This window comes from Pinus tabuliformis, chromosome 2_2 (genome assembly GCF_031772625.1).
Source record: "Pinus tabuliformis cultivar Carrire ecotype Pingquan chromosome 2_2, CPIR1, whole genome shotgun sequence".
Lineage (NCBI taxonomy): Eukaryota > Viridiplantae > Streptophyta > Pinopsida > Pinales > Pinaceae > Pinus > Pinus tabuliformis.
Window position 1 is genome coordinate 367,816,199 of NC_142300.1, and position 20,336 is coordinate 367,836,534.

Here is a 20,336-nt window from a genome sequence, read left to right on the forward strand (position 1 = left end):
ATGGCACTATGGATGGAAGCGAGTAGCACTCCCGACACTGAGCAACAACAAGCAGATTTGGATGCAATCAATGCCCTCAGAGAATCAGCTACAATAGAGCTCAAGGAAAAAGGCAATGAATATGTTAAGATGAAAAAAAAAAAAACATCATGCAGATGCCATTGATTGCTATACGCGAGCAATCAATCAGAAGATATCAAACAATTTCGAGAATTCAATACTTTTTGCAAACAGGGCCCATGTCAATCTTCTTCTTTGGAATTACAGGCGTGCATTGACAGATGCAGAAGAAGCAATAAAGATCAATTCAGCAAATGTCAAGGCCTATTATCGAGGGGCCAAAGCTGCTCTTGCCTTAGATTTATTGCCAGAAGCAGCGAAGCTATGAAGATGTGGCCTTGAGCAATCTCCTTTAAATGAAGAACTTACAGTATCTGGATTTGTTGTTTGCGTGATATATTTTTGATAGCCGATTAGAGGTAGATAGAATGGGCTGGGCAACTTTGTTTAACGATATAGCACAGATTTATGCAAGGATTGGTAAGGCAGAGCATTTTGGTTATTGAAGAACAGAATTACCATCTACAACCTATAGACAAACGTGATCAATCACCCATTGATGGATAAGACTATAAGCTAAAGGCAAGATAGAGTGGTGCCTACCTCCACAAAATGTTTTTGGAATGACAAGCATTACGCGTGCTTGAACATTATGGCCTGAATAATGTGATCTTGGTTCAGGCATTTTGTCGAACACTTGACATGGAAACTTGGTCTATGAACTTTTTCAAATAATTGGTGATCAAACAGGGAGCAAACGAATTTGTTTTAGAGAGACATTCCAAGTGCTTTCATATGATTGCAGGAGTAGACCATATGATAGTAGTCCAACCAGACCGCTAAAATCTATAATTTATGTCTAAGGAGAGCATTGACTTGAAGTAAACAACAAACATTTTATTCAATATTGTGGGCTTCTTCGATTATAGTTATTTGTGTTTCATTCCTTTGGTGTTGAAATTAGATCTCACACAGTCGATCAGAAATCTTATGCATGGTTGTCTTAAAGGCCATCTATGCAAATTTTTACGAGCTTCCTTCCATTGCGCAAATTCTATGCACCATTTTTTTTTTTTAGCGTGATTCTTAACAAACTTAACCCTCTCCTAAAATTTCAAAGCCCTAGAATCAAGGACTTACAACATACTTCCTGCACTGTTAAGCGTGATTTTCGATACCCCAACGCAATGCTCTATGCATGTTTTCTAAATGTGAATCTTGTGCTGCAAGGCATGTTTTTATTCAGTGAGTCCTAGCTCGCCATTCATGTGGCCTTGTTTGTAACTTGGCTTCCTTTCTGCAACTTTTTGCAGGCATTTTCGGGAATCGAGATCAAAATGTTTAGCCATGAACCAAATCCAATTTAACTATGCTTAACTACTGTACATTTTTCACTCCCTTGCCGAAGTTATCCAGTCCAATATTAATGGTGTTGATTATGGCACATCGCTTGACAGAGACATCCAATGAGGCACACAATAGAAGAGCAACAAGCCAATAATCAACCCAAACCCTTTAGTATGAAACTCAAAAACTCTCCATCACTAGCTCGTTGGACGTCCTACACTACTGCACATGGGTTTAGTGGTGACAAATTGGAATCTCGATGGTGTTTCATTTGCAGTCACATAATAACGACCTTAAAAGCTCAAAAAGAAGAAAAATGTAGCACAATGGGGGCACCACATAACTCAAGCTTAAGCGTAAAATAAAGAGGAGATTGATCTAACAATGCGGAGAAAACGAACTCTAATTTCTGATCAGGGTTAAAACGACATGAAGTTGAACAAAGTAAACCTACAGACATTGTATTGCCAGAGTTCTTACCATGGTGCATCTATGCGTTGGAAGCTATGTACACTCCTGAGTTGTCTTCCTTTGCAACCAAGTAAAAATAAGCTTTCTAATATTCAACTTGACTACTGCTCTTGTTAATTGAAAAATTTAATGATAGGCCATGGGACATTAACATGCGAGAAATTGTTATGGTGCTAGGACATTAACATGCGAGAAATTGTTATGGTGATGGCTTATTTTTCATAAATTTTGCACAAATTCTCCATGCCATAGTTGATCAAAAGAAAATAATTAACAAAACTAGTCATGCATGCATGGGCCCATAGGTCTCAAGGGTTCAACATAGCTCTGATACCAAGTGTGAGGACCATACTCAGACTGTATACATTTTTTTTTTTTTTCCTGACAGCAAATACAACCAGAAAAGAAACGCATTGAAATTCAAATTTATTTAACACACACATTCCTGCCACTCATTTCAGGAAACATATCATAACGTTTTCATACTTTTAACTAAGATCAATAGTAATGAAATACATATGTACCGTTCACCAGAAGGCGAGACTCCACTTGCTCTGCTGTTGCTGGTATTCCCTTGTAGCTGGTCACCTCCGCGAGTGAATGATAACGCACTTGATCCGAATGCGAAGACCCACCGGTTAACCTCCCAGCCTACTCCTTGGGTACTCTTCTTTCCCGCGGACCCCCGAGCCGCAATGGGGTTGTACAATGGAGGAAAGCACTAGCTGGTAGAGGAGAGCACACCTTGGCTCCAGAGTCCCCTCTCTAAAATCCTCTACCTCACCAAACTCATTATAGCTTCGTAATCACTGCTCTGACATCATCTCATCCATCCAACAATAGTGTTCCCCCCCAAAAGTCCCTTCTCCCATGGCTTGCCCCTTCTTTTATAGGAGTCCTCATAGGTGACACTTGTCATGTCATGCATAATTAATTATTTTTTTTATAATTCAATAGCTTGATTATTCACCCACCCATGTGTCATTCTCACATCAAGGGTCTCCCAAAATTATTTACTTAAATTTTTATTTAAAACTAATATTTTCCTCACCTCAACAAGATTCCTATTTCTTCTCTTAGTTGTCTCTTTATTCCCCCCTTTTATTCCTTAATTTGTGTTCATTACTTGAAGTCAATTAATGAGTCAAGATCTTATCCCCAATCTACTCTCTAATTTAACTCAGGTTATCTCCTCGATGGATATTCTTATGTTGGTTGTTGACACATGGAGCTTCTCTACATTTCTCTAAATTTAATTTATTATTCTCATTTTAATTCACCTTCCTATTTTCTTAATTAGGTTTAAATTAGTTTAGGATTAATATTTATCCTTACAATTATGTTTGTCTTTCCCCTTTTTCCTAATTAAACCACATAATCTTCCTAGTATTTTCCAAAATGGGAAGGGTAGAGTTTTTAAGGTACTCTATTTTAATTCTTCCTATGATCTTACTTATTCCAAGTTTTATTTTTGATTTAATTACATTGGTTTCTAATCATCATTTACCCTTGATGTAAACTTACCTAGTTTTCATTCCTTGCTTATATTTATTTATTATTATTTATTTTTAATGATTCCAAGGATGCCAAGTTTGGTTGTGCCCTTCAAGAACTTCCCTAGAAGTTCCAAGGGTGCCACACCTAATAGTTTATTTGTGATGCCAAGGGTGCCAGTTTGGTTGTGCCCTTCAAGAACTTTCCCTAGAAATTCCAAGGGTGCCACACCTAGTAGTTTATTTGCGATGCCAAGGGTGCCAAATTGGTCGTGCCCTTCAAGAAATTCCCCTGAAGTTCCAAGGGTGCCACACCACTTACCCTTCAAGCATCCAGTGACTACGAGGGGAAAGTATAGTGCAACGTCATAGACCACTATCATCTCCTATGTTGCCTGCTATAGTGAGACTAATGGTGTCGGGGATCAAGGAATCCGCCTTGATGCGCGCCCCCGGTAAAGTCCTCATGAGCGACCCAACTTTGGGACCTGCCCTCATGGCATCGTGATCTTCAAGGCGAAGGTGTTTCAACCCTTCCAGCCCAAGTCACGGCAGAAGTGCTAGTGGGTGAGATCAGGGACTCTATCCCACCCCTCCCATGTAGTTTCATCTACCTGTACAACCCCATCACCCATATGTGGGTCATTCGGTCAAGAAACTAATCTGTGTCTACAACCATTAACATATCATCAGAATATATAGTTAAACATATATGGCAGATTTCAAGATCGACTTAGACTTTAAAAGATAAAATAATATGAATTTTCATCAAATCAGGTGTCATCGACATGTCATATGCGAGTGCCTCTGATGGTTTCCTTCCATACTCAATAATCATCAGTAACAAGGTTTCTCAATGTTAATCAATTATCATAATAGCATCATTAACAATTCCTGGTCATTCACATCATTGTCCATTGCAAGTCTGAAAATGAAGTAGGTAACATAGGGGACACATCCCTCATGGCTATCATCAATAATCATCAACGGAAACATACATATTCATTAAGCTATCAACATCGTAACATCGTAGAAATATAACTATCCATCAAATTTATCCTCATTATGCTTTTAGTGGAGCGCATACATATTCTTTACTACCCTCATCATAAATTCAAATAGAGACCAACTTAACTATTTAATATTGCAATCATCAGAATACTAATAGATAAGCTACATAACCATTCATGCTATCATAATATCAATGGAAAGCATTCATAAACATCACAACCATGAATATCTCAATCGCTAATAATAGTGTCATGGGCCCAGATCCTCAATCTGAGGTCCTCGAAGAATAAAGTGTCTAGGATAATGTCGTATTAAGGTCAAGAAACTAGAGTGGGCACTACAAAAAACATTAATAAATTAGAATAAAAAGTATAATTAGTAAGGATATATAACCTCTAGTTTAGGATGCAATTGATGAATTCCCCCAATAAGACTTAAGTTACATAAACACTTTACTCACATGCCAAAATAAGTTCATCCAACACAGAAATTATCGTGAAAATCTTTCTTTAATTTTTTTTTGTATTAAACTATTAAAATTTAAAAAAAAAAGTATAATATTAATATTGTTTAAATTATCTATATATTAAACAAATAAAAATATCATTTATATATAAAATATTGGAGTTGTCTATAATGCGACTTTTTGGAGATTCCGGTGACAGAATCCGGCGGAAGAAATTGAGGTTAAATCTTGATTTCTTGCACTTAAAATGGTTTTTTAACTGCATATTTGGATTCAGCACCTTCTAAAACCCCTGGGACGCTTTCATTGTGCAGAAACTAGCTATCAAACTTGCGATTCCAATAAATTCCTGCCGGATTTCGACCGGAAAAACCCACCGGAAAGACTTTCAAAAAGTCGCGTTATAGACAACTGCTAAAATATTTCATATTATATATATATATATATATATATATATATATATATAATTTTTTAATATAAAATTTAAAATGTAGCAAGTCAAAATTTAATTAGTTATATATATATATATATATATATATATATATTAAAGGTCAAAACTTTTTTCAATTAGGGTGGGTTGGGTAGGTCCATTTAAAGGGACCACACCTCCTTCCCAAACTGATTGGAGCCTAATCTTGAGGGTGTCAAGAAGAATTCAACCCATAACCTTCCAACAACAAAGTGCTTTAGCAAGAGGAGCTCAACCAATTGAGCTAACCCTCAAAACTATCTTAAATGAAAGAAAGAAAGAAAGAAAATGATTTTAACGTCCACGAGGCTAAAGATAGCCTATGGGAGAAATTTCTTTTTCATCTGCTTGAAGTATTCGACCATTTTTCTGTGAATCTTCACAATAAATGCTCTCATCTTCTCGACAAGTCCCTCGCTAAATAGATTTTCCTAAGAGCTAGTTGTCAGCATATCTGCATAACATTCCTTGTTGTCTTTGAAGGCCTCGTATTCTAAAATGAAATTCTTTTCTGTTTCCACTTTTTAGAAAGAACAAAAAATGCATACTCTTTCTTCCAACACTTCTTTTGGCCTTTTCCAGCGTCCTGTTTCACAATGAAGTTGATGAGAATTAGTCCTTAACTGAGCAATAAGAATTTTGGCTCTCCAAAAAATATTGGCCACTATCTATGCTTTTGGTTGATGACTATGAGTGGGATTAAACACTTCAATATAGTATGATCCGGATTTAAACAGGAATGCAACAAATTACAAAGATAACCATAAATGCAGAGATGCAGTGGAAATAATATTTCATTTCATTAATGTAAAACACTGAAATATGCTTACAAACAGCAATGGAAATAAACCAGCTAGGGCGATGGTAGCTTATCTCTGAGAAGATATGTGGCAGCTACATGCCTCTGAACTGCGTTACAATGAGGCTCAACGGTCTTTTTATTATTGAACAATAAGAGGAAACCCTAAGCAACCAAAACCCTAACCCGAGGAGATGTAACACCAAGAGTTTATGGGCCCTGTTGGGGTGAGTTGGATAACCAACTTCACGAGGTTGCGACTTGGTCATATTATCTCCGTTTGACGCGCATGATAACCCGTTGGAAAGATCTCTCCAAAGACCATGATGAAAAAGACGATTTTAAGCTAAAAATCGCTAACGGTAGATTTCCCAAAAAACATCATTTAGGGCCTCAAAACAACGTCGGAAGTTTAGGACCCGAAAAATTGCTAAAAATAGTAAATTGTGCTACAATTAAGAAAACTGAAAAACTGAAAGAGAAAGTAGTGCGGGTCTAAGTGGAATAGGTGGGTGGCCACCAACATCCACCTGGGTCATTCCTCCACCCTAAGGAAGCAATGGTCCCCATTGCGTTGAGTTCCTCCCTGAGATGAGGAAACCTCTACTGAGCTGGGTCCTTAGTGAGTTGTTCTGCAATCTCTGATGTGTCCAGTAATGGTGGGAAGCATGGTCGAGGGCGGTACACATTGAACACTTGGTGTAGGCGAAGGAATGAGGGAATGTTGTGCTCCAAATCATTGTTTCCCACAGCCTTGTTAATGGTGGAAGGACCATGTCGGAGTGGTCTGAGCTTCTGATGGATTCTGGTAAGGCGTTCTCTCTGCAGATGTAACCAAACTTTGTCGCCCACCTGAAACTTGTGTAGTGCCCCTGTGGGTGAGGAGAAGTTGTTCCCGTGTTCTTTCATGGCCGTATCCCTCTGTTGTTGCTACTGCATGGAGGAACCCTTCGTGGGGGTCATGGATGTGGCGACGATCTTCCCCTTACTTTGGGAGCGAACCAGACAGAAAATAAATTTCCTAGTCTGTGAGATGAGCTTGCTGCCTTTCTTAGCAGTGATCAAAGAGGTGGTAGTAGGTGGGGCTACCTCTAGTATCTTGTATAATGAATTACCCAAAGAAATAATAACAGCGTGAGGCCTTGACTCATACACAGCATGTTGCCTCCATAAGTATGGTTGGCCTAATAATGCATCACAAACATCCAGAGGTGTAACATCACACGATACCTCATTTGTGAAGAGCTTGATGCTATAGGGAAGGCAGCATTGCTGGCGAAATCGAAGATCTCATCCTTGGTGAAGCCACCCAATACTGTATGGCTGCGGGTGTGGTGTAGTCGGTAGGCCCAACCACTTCACGACCTCTGCTGAAATGAGGTTCTTTTGGCTCCCACGGTCAACAATGAATTGCAGCGGTGAACCCTTCACCCACATTTGTGAGTGGAAAAGTTGCTCCCCCTCCTCTGGATCTTCGGACTCATTCTTCTTGATCTTGGCAGTGGCAACAGTGACGCTGGGCTTTGCATCAATGCTCTGCTTCTTTTTGCCATTCCCCTTGTCAGATTCTGACTCAAGGTCGAAACATGCATCTGATTTTGAAGCCTTCAACTCGGCCACTAGCCACTGCTTGGTCCTACACTCACTTGTGTTGTGAGTGGGGCTCTTGTCAAACTCACAACACTTTCCTGTGTCCTTCGACTTCGTGGTGTTGTTCTTTTCTTGTGGCTTCGTTGTCTTGGGTCACCCCACCTTGGCTTTGTCATTTGGTCTTCGGATTCGCAGATCCAAAGTCTTCTCTTTTTTTGTTTAAACTTCTGCTTGATTTTGACAGCGTATCAGTACGTCGTGTCGAGCGAGAAGATGTTCAGGAACTCCATATCTTCATGGATGTATCTGTGTAGGCAGCCACAATATTTGAGTACCAAATGCAACTCAGAATCCTTTATACCCAATTGTGTGCAAAGGGTATGAAAAATGTTTGTAAACTCTGGTACATCTTGGTCCCTTCCCTGCCGCAACATGGTCCACGTTATGTATTTGTTCTCATAGCTTTTGACAGGGTAGTACTGCTCCTTGACGGCATCCCAGAATGAATCCCAAGTGGGTGCGACTGAAAATAGTGAGCCTGTACTTTCATCCTTCTGCTCGCAGTGGGTTTCCCACTAGCCCTTGATGTGGGGGACTGCTTTGAGAAGAACGAAAATAATCTTTTCCTGACTACGAAAATAATCTTTCCCTGACTAGAAAAATCATGAACAAAAAAATAACCCTCTAGCAGATTTAACCATTTATCTACGGCATCTGCGTCTATCTGACCCTCGAATATGGGCATTTCAAAATTAACTTGTACTTTAAACGGTGTAGCGTTTCCAAAGTAGCTGTTGGAAGCCGATGCGTTGCATCTGGGTAGCCGCTGAAGGATCTAGGCAAATCTGTCCATCATCGCGTTCCTTTGCCGCTCGAGGGCTTCTTCGAGAAAGATTTTGATAGGATCTCCTGCCCCCTCGTCTTTCATTTCATCCACCATGTGAGACCGTCGGGATTTGTGAGGCTCGTCTTGCAAAGGTTCAACCAGTTCAAGCCCTAACTCCTTATATCCCGACCTCGTTGGGGACATGCAAAAAAAAACAGAGAAAAAGCAGACCGCTCTGATACCACTGATCTGGATTTAAACAAGAACGCAACAAATTACAGAGATAACCATAAACACAGAGATGCAATGGAAATAATACTTCATTTCATTAATGTAAAACACTGAAATATGCTTACAAATAGCAATGGAAATAAACCAGCTAGGGCGATGGTAGCTTATCTCTGAGAAGAGATGTGGCGGCTACATGCCTCTGAACTGCGCTACATGAGGCTCAAGGGCCTTTTTATTATTGAACAATAGGAGCAAACCCTAAACAACCAAAACCATAACTCGAGGAGATGTAACACCAAGAGTTTATAGGCCCCGTTGGGGTGAGTTGGACAGCCAACTTCCCAGGGTCGCAACTTGGTCATATTATCTCCGTTTGACGCGCATGATAACCCGTTGGAAAGATCTCTTCGAGTACTACAACAAAAAAACAATTTTAGGCAAAAAATCGATGGTGGTAGATTTCCCAAAAACATCGTTTAGGGCCTCAAAATGGCTCCAGAAATTTAGGACCCGAAAAACTGCTAAAAATAGTAAACTGTGCTACAATTAAAGAAACTGAAAAACTAAAAAAGACAGTTGTGGGGGTCCAAGTGGGATAGGTGGGTGGCCACCAACATCCACCTGGATCATAGTACCTTTTCTTTCTTCCTAGATCTTTATCCCAAGCACGCTTGTGGAACTTATCCATAACAAAATCTTTTTCTCTTTGATGTTTATGGGACACATGTTCATGCAAATACCCCATTTACTAAATCCTTTGTTATTTTGTTGCATCCAAGTCTTTTTTGTTGTTGCACAATTTCATTAAAGACAACCTTAAGTCATCTACCCTCTTCCATTTGCTCAATTTTTTTAATCCCTTATGACTCGCACCATAACAATTACTTCAATAGGAGCAGTGCTTGTTTCACTTAACAAGATAGAATAAGGAACTACACTTTTAATCTTGAATTTGTTTGTAATCAAACACTTCTAAATTTTCTCAATTTGTTTCTACTGCATGTCGGATGTATTTTTGGCCCATAGTTCACAACCATAGAGAATTATCGGAATCACTAGAAGCCCAAAAAGAGTTTGAGTGGTTTCCCAGTGCCATAGTTCTGCCTCTCTACACCTATTTTGAAAGCATAAAATGTTTTCCAACCCTCCAAAGTTCTTTTCTTTCTACAACCATCTCAACTTAGATTTTTATTGAAGTCAATTCAGAGGTATTTGTAATCTGCAACTTCTTCCAAAATGTTGCCTTCAAACTAGAACTTATTATGGTTATGTTTTCTTTTTTTAGAGAAAACCACTACTTTTGTTTCGCTGATATTGACTTGCATCCCCACACTTCTACAAAAATGCTCAAAGGATAGTAAGTGTTATTGCAAACCAAGCGTTGATTTAGCAATCAGAGTAAGGTCATCTGCATATCAAAGAAGCCTTATAACAAACTTGCTCAAATAAATACCATCACCCCCTTGGGAATTTAATCACTCCTCAATCTTGTTGATATATAAACCAAAAAGGGTAGGAGACCGTGGACAACCTTGCTTGACCCCGATATCGCTTCTAAAACTTTTAGAAATGCTTGTTGAAGTTCTAATTTTGACTTTCACCTCTTCATACAACCTATACACTGTTGCTCTCAAATGTTTAGGAACCCCAAGTTCTCCATTTTATGCCAAAGCTTATCCCTAGGAACGGTGTCAAACGCTTTTCTGGAATCAACAAAGCAACAAAATACTTCTTCCTTTTTCTCCCAAACTTTTTCAATGATGTGCCTTAAAGTTATACAATGATCAACTGTGGAATGTTTAGGTCTAAACCCTGTTTGTCCTTTAGCATGCTTATCTCTTTCTTCTGCCCACTTGCTAATTTTATTTTCTAACATGCTTCCAAATAGCTTTGCAAACAAAGGGTTTATCATGATGGTCCTATGATTTGCGGGATTATTAATATCACCACTCTTAAAAAGAGGTATTGGCAGACTAGTTGTCTAATCTATGGGAAGCCCCTGTTGTATGATATTGTTGAAAATTTTTGTAATGTGAGATGCAAAAATCTTTGAGCCCCACTTTAGATATTCTGATTGGAGTTCATCTAAGTGTTTTTCTTTTCCAACACCCAACTTCTTGATACCCATCTCTACCTCTTGCACCGTGAAGAGTTCAATATCAGTGTTGACCAAGGGGGAAAGGTCAACCTTGGGATCCTACTCATAGAGTTGTCTTGCATAGTCAAACCATTTAGACGTTGTAATTCTATTTCCAGTTTGTATCTTTCTCGATTGGAGTTCCTTCCAAAATAATTTGGGATTGTTTTTCCCAAGGAAGATTAGTTCTTCCCTCTTTAAAACCGTGAAATCGGTCTTTTTCTTGCTTAATAATTGCTTGTAAGCTTTGAGCGTTATGTTATCCTTGTTTGACTATTTCCACATTTTCCTTGCCTTTTTGCATTCCTCATCAAACCAAGCTTTAACCGGAAAGCAATTTGTTTCAGACTTCTTAATTTTTTCTCGTTTGCACTCTGCAAGTGCGCATTGAATTAAATGTGTTAATTCATGACTATGAAGGCCGTGAATTGTGATTTTCTCCTTCTCGAAAAGCTTCTCTAGCATCATTTTCAAGGTATTACAATTTTCTAGAGTCAAAAGAATTCTGCCCTTTGTGAGATTTTGTAGGACACGCTGAATTTTTTACTCTAATTGTTTCTTTTACAGTCCCAGATAAACTTAAATAAATTGGCTTGTGATCTGATTTAAAGTCCCAAAGTTGATCTCCAAACAAAACTTCCTCCATTTTTTCACACAAACCATGCGAGCAAATTATATAATCTACTACACTTGCTCCATTGTAAGTATTGCAAGTGAAATTACCAGACTTTGCCCATCTAGTCAAGCCATTATAAATGACTAAATCAAAGGCCCCACATAGAGTAAGCAATTGTTCACCAAAGAGATTACAGCCATCGTCCTCTGAAATTCTTTCCCACTAATGATTACTCTCTTCTGTAAGCCAAATAGGGTCGCAGTATTCTTTACAACAAAGAATGCTAGCCTACTCACTTGCAGTCCTAACATTGAAATCACCCACTATAAAGACTTCACCTAGCTGAGAATATGTTGCAATATCTACTTTTAAGGCCGCAAAAGGATCTTGTGGTCAAGCCCTCTACCTTTGTAGATTTTTGAAACTTGTGGCGCAAAATAGCATGTTGTAATTCTGATGTGGTTCCATTTTCTAATATTTTAAACGAAATGAATTGTCTATTTGAGTCTTCTTTTTCTAACAGAATGAGACGACCTTCTTTCTCCCTCGCTAAAACCATGATACCCCCGTGTCCTTTGCCATTCCCTGTTGCCTTGTTCCACATTGTCATATTCCAGTGTCCTTCCAACAGAGGTGTCTTGCACCCTTCATGCTCATGTGTTTCTATGAGGCAAATTATGTTTCTATCTTCCGCAATAGGCCCTAACCCAGGTCCCCGTCTCCATGGGTAACCTCTGTAGTTCTAACAAACTAATCTTAAGGAAACCTGGGTATCACTTGATTGTTATTTATTTTGACATGCAACACTCAGATTTGAGTCTTTGTCCTTGTTTTCCCATACTGACCTTGCTTCCTGATTTGTTTTTGAAGAGTTTGTGGACTCCTCTTTATTACCATTTTGTTGCTCTATTTTGGAAGGAAGTCCAGATTGCGCTATCACAACTTTACCTTTATAAATCCATGCTCTCTTGCCTTCATCTCTTGTTGCCCTAACCTTTAACATTTCCTCCCTCCTTTCCTCTTGTTGTCCTACAGTTAAATCTTCTTCTAGAAAAAAGCGAGAAACCCTCGAGAAATGCTTCTTGCTTAGAATGATATATTTATCACACAAGCTAGGCATGATAAATTTTATGGGCCTGAGGAACAATGAAGGGGCGCCCATGGACGAACAGGGGCTTTTGAACTGTTTTCCCACGCAGTTTTCCTTGGCGGCCATGGATGAGTTTTGGGAGCTGGTTGCTGTGGGTCTGAAGCCGCTGGAGTCTGTAGATGTTTGCTATCATTTTGGTGTGAATGGAGTCCGGTCTTTGTGAAGCGCGGGAGTGGCATCACGGAAGTGAGTCGTTGGATATAGAACCGACGCTTGAAGATCTCCTTGCCTGTTGGGGACATGATGTGTCCGAGGAGAACCTGCAATATTATTTTCCAAAGAAGGCAGGAAAGTCAGGTAGCTTGGAAAAGGCAGTGGGAGCAGGAGTAAGGAAAAAAGACGCCCTTGAACGGATATCTGGGAAAAATCTGATGCTGAAAGGAATGTTTCCCAGCTTAACAAGGCCCATGTCCATAGAAGAGGCTGGAGGGGAGTTGAATGGATCCGGAGAAGAGGGACAAAAACAAAGCCAGGTCTCAGTTTCGGCTGGTGGGGTTACTAGGATGGCCGTGGAGCTAAATGAAGGTAACATTCTTCCATCTGAAAGGCGTTCTGAGTTGTTTGAGGCAGCAGAGGGAGAAGCCAAGACGGAGGTAGTGGGTGGAAAGAGGAAGAAGTTCAAAATCTTCAGGAAAAAGGAGGAGAGGCCTAGCTGTGTTTTTGGAGTGGATATCCATATAGACCGGGCGCTGGAAGCCTCAGAAACCTTTTTAGTTGGCAGAGTCCGTGGAAGGAAGTTCTCGGTGGCCTTCATCAAGGAATGGGCTCAGGCTGAATGGAAAGATGCTCCGGGTCAGCCAGAAGAGATCAAGATGCTTGACAGAGGCTGGTTCTGTATTCGGTTTGGACAAAAGGAGCATGTCGAATGGGTGTTGGAAAAGCACTGGAGCCTAGGGAAGAGGCCTATCTTATTCAGGAAATGGTCGCCTCTTTTCGATGCCCAGAAAGAAAAAACAGAGGAGTTTCCAGTCTGGGTCAAATTAACGGGTCTTCCTATTCAATTCTGGACTGACTCGGCCTTCTCTTCAATCGGAAATACACTGGGTAAGTTTCTCGATTCAGACAAAACTTATTTACACACTCATGATTGGAGCGCTGCCCGCCTTCTGGTAAGTTTAAATCCCAAAGAAGGTTTGGCGGATGCTATGCTCCTGAAGTATCGTGGTCTAGAGTTTATCCAGACCCTGGACTACGAAAACCTCCCTTTTAGATGTCATCGATGTCATGTTTATGGACATCTGGCCCGGGAATGCCCTCTTGGACATCGCCGTCGTCGAAGGCAGAGGAAAAATGGGAATAATCTTGAGGAAAAGAAAAATAAGAAGGTAATCTCTCAGAAGGAAGAGGCTCAGATCAAGGAGGTCGAAGCTCCGGCAAGCGTTCAGGAGTTGGGTCCGGAGCATGTGGGGGAAATTGGAAATGATCAGCCTGGGGTGACAGCTAGTGTTTCTGTATCATTTCCGCTTTCTTCTGCCGGTATCTCAGCAGTCCCTGTAATTGATGGATCGATTCAGGCTTGTTCCCTCCTTCCACAATCCTCTTCCTTTCGCTCTTCAAACGCTCTGCATGTTTCTTGTTGTGATGAGGTGGGTCTGGTCAGTCAACTCTCAAACGATATGCCAGATCTGAAGATGGGACTAGCCCCATCAGATAGTGTTATAACGACAATCCCATCTTCTCCTATTCAGTCTTCTGTCCCCTTGGTTCACGTCTCTACTCTTCCTCTTGGAGTTGGAGGCCTTGAACCTCACTACAACCTAAGACCTTTAGCCATCAGGAAAGGGAAAGGCCTGGTTGTAGGCGGTTTGGAGATGGATGAGGGGTCAATAGGTACGAGAAAGCTAAGAGGGAGGAAATCAAATTTGTCGAAGGCACAGTTGAAGGCTGTCATTGATATTGCTGGAGGGAAACAGATGTCTCTGCCAGGGGTGCTTAGAGCAAAGCAGTCACCCCCTGAGAGTTCTAGATGATCATTTTATCCTACAACTGCAGGGGTCTAGCTAGTCTACCCAAAAAACTAGCTCTGAAGGATCTGGTCAGGTCCAACAAACCTGATATTCTTCTTCTTCAAGAAACTCTTGGGAAGGGGGAAGAAATTACAGGCTGTCTTTATAAGCTTCTGCCGGGTTGGAGTTTTCATGCAATTGATGCGAATGGACACTCGGGAGGTGTGGTTCTGGGTTTTAACGTGAAGGTGGTGCGTGAGATCTCCTCCTGGGGATCAGAAAACGTTTTGGCTGTGGAACTTTTCTCCAACGAACTTTGCATTCCTTTTCTTTTCCTCAATATCTATGGTCCTATCTCAGAGCGGGAGAAGTTCTGGAACTCCTTCTTCGCTAAGTCTTTCTTGGCGCATCCAAATCTTATTATTGGCGGAGACTTCAATTTTTCTCTGGGACTGACTGAATCTTGGGGGGTCAACGCCAGAGCAGATCCCCTTTCTGAGTTCTTCCAACAGAAATTGGCCTCTTCTCCCCTTGTGGATGTTGCCCCTTCAAAGCTGCGACCCACTTGGAGGAACCACAGAATAGGAGATGACTGGATCGGGAAGAAACTAGACCGATTCTTGATAAGTGATTCGCTGGCTGAGAAATTACAGGCGTTCAGACATTGGGTTGGGGATGGTGGTCTTTCAGATCACTTACCTGTCTTCCTGGAAGTGAAGGGAGATCTTACCAAACCAGGTATTCCTTTTAAATTTAATTCTTCTTGGCTTATGGATGCATCATACACTAGTCTCTTCCATAACACTTGGAAGAAAGATGTTTTCAATGAAAATGAGAATCAAAGTCAGGTTTTTATGGACAATTTAGTAAGGATGAAGGCCGCCTCCAAACTTTGGGCTCTCCAAAAGAAGCTGAAGGAAGAAGAATCTATGCATTTTGTTAACTCAGAACTCGCCCTCCTTGAAGATCCAGATAGAAATGGCTATGGTACAGGGGAGTCTCGGACGAGAATTCATGAGTTGGAGATGGAAAGAAGGAGAATTCTTCAGCTCAGGGAGCAAAGCTGGCGTTTAAAAAGCAGAGCGATCTGGTTGCAGGTAGGGGATGAAAATTCCAAGTTTTTTCAGAATTATGCCAAAGGGAGAAAAAACTCAAATACAATATGGGAAATGAAGAAAGCCAATGGTGAATTAGCACTTTCTTTCGAAGAGTTGGCCTCTGAGGGGGTCAATTATTTCAAGAATCTTTTTAAAGCTCCAGATGAAGCTTCTATTGCAGAAGTTATTAGGGTTGCCCAGATTTTCCCAAGATTCATAGAGGAGGAAGATAATGATTCCCTCATGGCACCTATTTCTAAAGAGGAGGTTGAAAGCGTCCTTAAATCGATGCAAAGGGACAAAAGCCCCGGTCCGGATGGCTGGACGGTCGAATTCTTCCAGCATTTCTTTGAATTCATTGGAGATGAGTTAGTGGCTGTCGTGGAAGATTCCAGGCGTTCAGGTTCTATCTATCAACCATTTAATGCCACATTTCTAGCACTCATTCCCAAATCTGATCTTCCAGTTTCTTTTGGCGATTTCAGGCCTATTTCTTTGTGTACCTGTGTTTACAAAATTATTGCTAAAATCATTGCTGTCAGGCTAAAACCTTTCCTTTCTAAAAACGTTTCTCCGGAGCAGTTTGGCTTTTTAGATGGCAGACAAATTCATGAAGCTGTGGGAGTTGCTCAAGAAACGCTCCACAGTCTTAAAGCTGGGAAGAAAAAAGGAGTCGTTGTGAAAATAGATTTATCGAAGGCTTATGACAGAATTAGCTGGCTGTATCTTAGACTTTTGTTAACTCATCTGGGGTTCAGATATGAATTTGTAAGATGGATTATGAGCTGTGTTTCGTCTTCATCCATAGCTGTCCTGATTAACGGTGCAGCCTCTAGTTTTTTTAGCCCTGAGCGTGGCCTGCGCCAAGGTTGCCCGCTCTCTCCCCTCTTGTTTTTGCTGGCAGCAGACGGTATCAGTGGCTTGATCCATGAAGCAAAAAGACAAGGAACTCTCAAAGGAATCGAAGTTGCTCAAAATTTCTGGGTCACTCACCTCCTCTTCGTGGATGATATAATCCTCTTCAGCAATGGTAGCCTCGAGGACTGTAGGACGCTCAAGAGGATCTTGGACCTCTTTCTGAAGTCTACTGGCCTATGCATAAATGAGAGAAAATCTACACTTACTTGCTCAGGTCTGGCTAGAGAGCAGGTGCGCAGAGTGGAATTGGTTCTGAACTTTGAAGTCAAATCGCTGGAGGATTCCTTCAAATATCTGGGGTTCTTTCTGAAGCCCGACAATTACAGGATAAAAGATTGGCATTGGATCCTTGCAAAACTGGAATCTAAACTGAAACATTGGAGTTACAAGTGGCTTTCCCGGGCTGGCAGGCTTGTTTTAATTAAATCTGTTTTGATGGCAATCCCAGTCTACTGGGCTAGCCTGACATGGGTTCCCAAAGGAATCTTAAACTCAATAGAGAAATTATGCAGCAGATTTCTGTGGGCGGGGTCCAAGTCTGAGAGAGTTACCCCGTGGATCGCGTGGGACAAAATAGCTCGTCCTAAAGAGTGGGGAGGCTGGGGTATAAAAAACCTCGCTTGTTTTTCCCAATCTCTTGCAGCAAAGTTAGCTTGGAGGCTCATTACTACGGAAAATCTGTGGACTGCTGTGTCTAAAAGGAAATACATTGATCCATTAACAACGCTAGATTGGATCAGACTGCCGCAAAAGTCCTCCAAAAACTCCTCGGTGGTCTGGAAAGCAGTGGTTGCATCTGTTAACATCATAGAGAAGGGATTGGCCTGGAGTGTGGGAGATGGAACCCAGATCCGTTTGGGCCGAGATCCCTGGATAGGCTGTTCAGAGGGATTCACTCTATCTCAGGGATTGGTTGCGGCTTTAAAAGATAGGGGTCTATACACTTTAAATCAGGTGGCTGATCCTCGGGCTTCTACCATCTGGAGTCAAGGGTGGTTTCAGGGAAGAGATTTAAATTTGATCGATGATAGGTTGGAGGAATGGGACAGGTATACAAGGGACCTCCTCAACTCCTCAGTCAGGCTTTCTGACTCCCGGATGAGCTAAAATGGGTCTTTGCTCAGAATGGTTTTTATTCTCCAAAGGCGGGATACAAATGGATGATGTCTCAAAATGGTTGGGAGAATCCGGATTGGTGGGCTAAATCGTTATGGAAGTTAAAAGGGCCAGCTAAATCAAAATTGTTCTTCTGGTGTGTCCTACTCCAGAAAGTTCCTACATGGGATTTCCTTCAAAGAAGAGGTAGGATTGGTCCTGGCAGGTGCCCCCTGTGTAAAGACAACGTCGAATCAGTTCAGCATCTGTTTCTCCTTTGCCCATTTAATTCCAGCCTATGGGCTGAAATGTTAAGATTGATAAATGTCCCTTATAGGTGGGAAGGGCAGGGGCTCTTAGATGCCTGGCAGAGATGGTGGAACGATTCCTCAAACGAAAGAGAAAGAACCATTCCGTTACTCATCACCTGGGGGACTTGGCTTGCTAGAAATCAAGTTATTTTCAAGGATTCTGTCTTCCCTATTGGAAGACTCGCCGCAGAAGGAGCTGCCATTTATGAAAGTATTCCTGTTCCTCAAGCTCTTTCTACTTCCAGAGCTGTTTGTCAAGAACTCATCAGATACTCTATGCCGTGGGCTTACTTTGATGGGGCCTCGGATATTAATGGCCGTTGCGGGGCAGGCTTGATCATCCACTTTTCAAAGGAGAAGGTTGTTAAAGCTTCAATAGGTCTGGGACAAGGTTCTAATAATTTTGCAGAATTGAAAGCCTTACATCTCCTTCTCAGCTGGCTTATTCTTAGAAATGTGAGAGAAGCTCAGATCTTCGGGGACTCCATGAATGTTGTGAAGTGGTTTAATGGGGCTCAGCGCTGCAGCAATCTTACTCTTATTACCCTGTTTAAAGAAGTTTCTCGCCTCAGGAGTCGTTTCATGGAGATCTCCCTTAGTCACATCTTTCGGGAAAGGAACTTCGACGCGGACCGTCTTTCCAAAGTAGGTGTTGAGCTTGAGATGGGGTCGTGGTCTGTCTCGGAGGTTGAAAATGGGGTGGTTCGATCTGTCGAACAGCCCATCTTTGTTTAACTTTTTCTTCTCAGCTCTTCGGTCCTTGTAAATAATTTGTCTGGATCTGTTATGTTTCTTGTTTTTTCTTTCTGTATTTTTCCTTCCGGTTTCTTGGGCTGTTTTCCTCAATCGTGGAGGCCCGGGAAGTTGTTCTCTTTACTCTTCTTCTCTGCAGCGTGAAAATCCTTCAAGTGTCCACTGTGGATTCTCGAGGTCATTGTCTTTATTTTGATCTCTCTGCGATTGTTTCCTGCGTGAATATGTTCCCGGGAAGCGTGTGTCTGGAGGAGTAGTCCTTCATGCAGTGGCTTGCTTAGATTTTTTCTCAGCGAGCTGGTTTGGCAGTCGGCTGAGACTTTCCCCATTTGCTGGTGGATTTAAGTCTCTGCGTTTTGCTTGCATTTTATATGTAACCCTTTTTTTAATAAGAGGTTGGTCTTTTTTTTGTGGAAAAAAAAAACTTTTATGGGCCTGGCTCTCTCACCATTAAACTTGCCCACCCTCCATGCTTGGCATATTTGTCTTTGCCATAGCAACTTGTCTTTCAAAAAGTCGCTTGCAAGGTCAAGAGTACATTCATTTTTCTCAGAGTCTTTCACCCTTTAATAATTATGTTTGCTGCTCTATTTTGTCTTTCCTTTCCTTCTTTATCTTGCATGTTGTCAACCCGAATGTTTGTTTCTCCTTCCTTGTTAGCAGAATTGCTAATATCTTTAGCACAAGTTTTGGAAACTTTGGTGGAATCTCATTTCCTTTCATCTCTTGCTTTTTCTTCATGGTTGTCTATTTGGGCAATCGTTTTCCCTTTATCTTGGGATGATTTCGCATTCACCGCCTCTGTACTATCCACTACAAATTTCTTTATGTTTAGTGCATCCACCTTCATGAGTTGTCATTCTATCTTCCCTATTAAGAGAGCTTCTTGTAGCAATGTCACTTGTTCTTTCAAAACTTTATTGTTTCCTGCTAGTCTTCATTTTAAAATGCCCCGGTATTGCTTGGCATTGACCCAAACCCACTTCCCAGTTTTGATGGATGAGGCAATTTTTACTTGTCCTAAATCATTTGTCTCCACAAGTTCTGAAATTTCTTGTCCCATTGTCATGTTTGAATGCATTTGCCATCCAACCTATTCCGAGAAAGATGTAGGTACAATCTATTCTATCCAATGTTCCACCAAGGCTCCAAGACAAGGAGACGCACAAAAGGGACGTGTGGGAGTACCCTCAAATTTTAGGAAAATTTAGGGGGGACAAGGGGACGTCGGGGTATATATTTTTTTTCCTTTTTAATATATATATATATATATATATATATATATATCAAATTCATATTCTATAATGAAAGCATAAATGCAACAATACATACATATTTAAATTAAATAATGAAATACATTGATCCATACTCATCATCCTTACTAATACATACATGATTCATCAATAGACCACGAGATTCAATAATAAAATACTCTGATCCATATTCCTTATTCATTATTCACCATTCTAGAATCTACATTGATTTAAAAATTAAATTCATCATCCTAGATTCTAAACTGATTTAAAATTTAAATTCATCATTCTAGAAGC

The 20,336-nt window shown here is 40.8% G+C and overlaps 1 protein-coding gene across 1 annotated transcript; it reads left to right on the plus strand.

The window, feature by feature from the left end:
* On the plus strand, nt 1-388 carry LOC149192763 (hsp70/Hsp90 co-chaperone cns1-like). Its single transcript, XM_089407098.1, has 2 exons — nt 1-112; nt 156-388. Exons 1-2 carry the CDS (start codon nt 1-3, stop codon nt 386-388), a joined length of 345 nt encoding a protein of 114 aa, XP_089263224.1.
* Nucleotides 389-20,336: the final 19,948 nt, after the last annotated feature.

Bases quoted from the DNA above. Each gene is read 5' to 3' on its own strand.
- LOC149192763 (XM_089407098.1), top strand. From the start codon at position 1: ATGGCACTATGGATGGAAGCGAGTAGCACTCCCGACACTGAGCAACAA. The intron at 113-155 runs GCAATGAATATG...AACATCATGCAG, and splicing joins AATAGAGCTCAAGGAAAAAG to ATGCCATTGATTGCTATACG.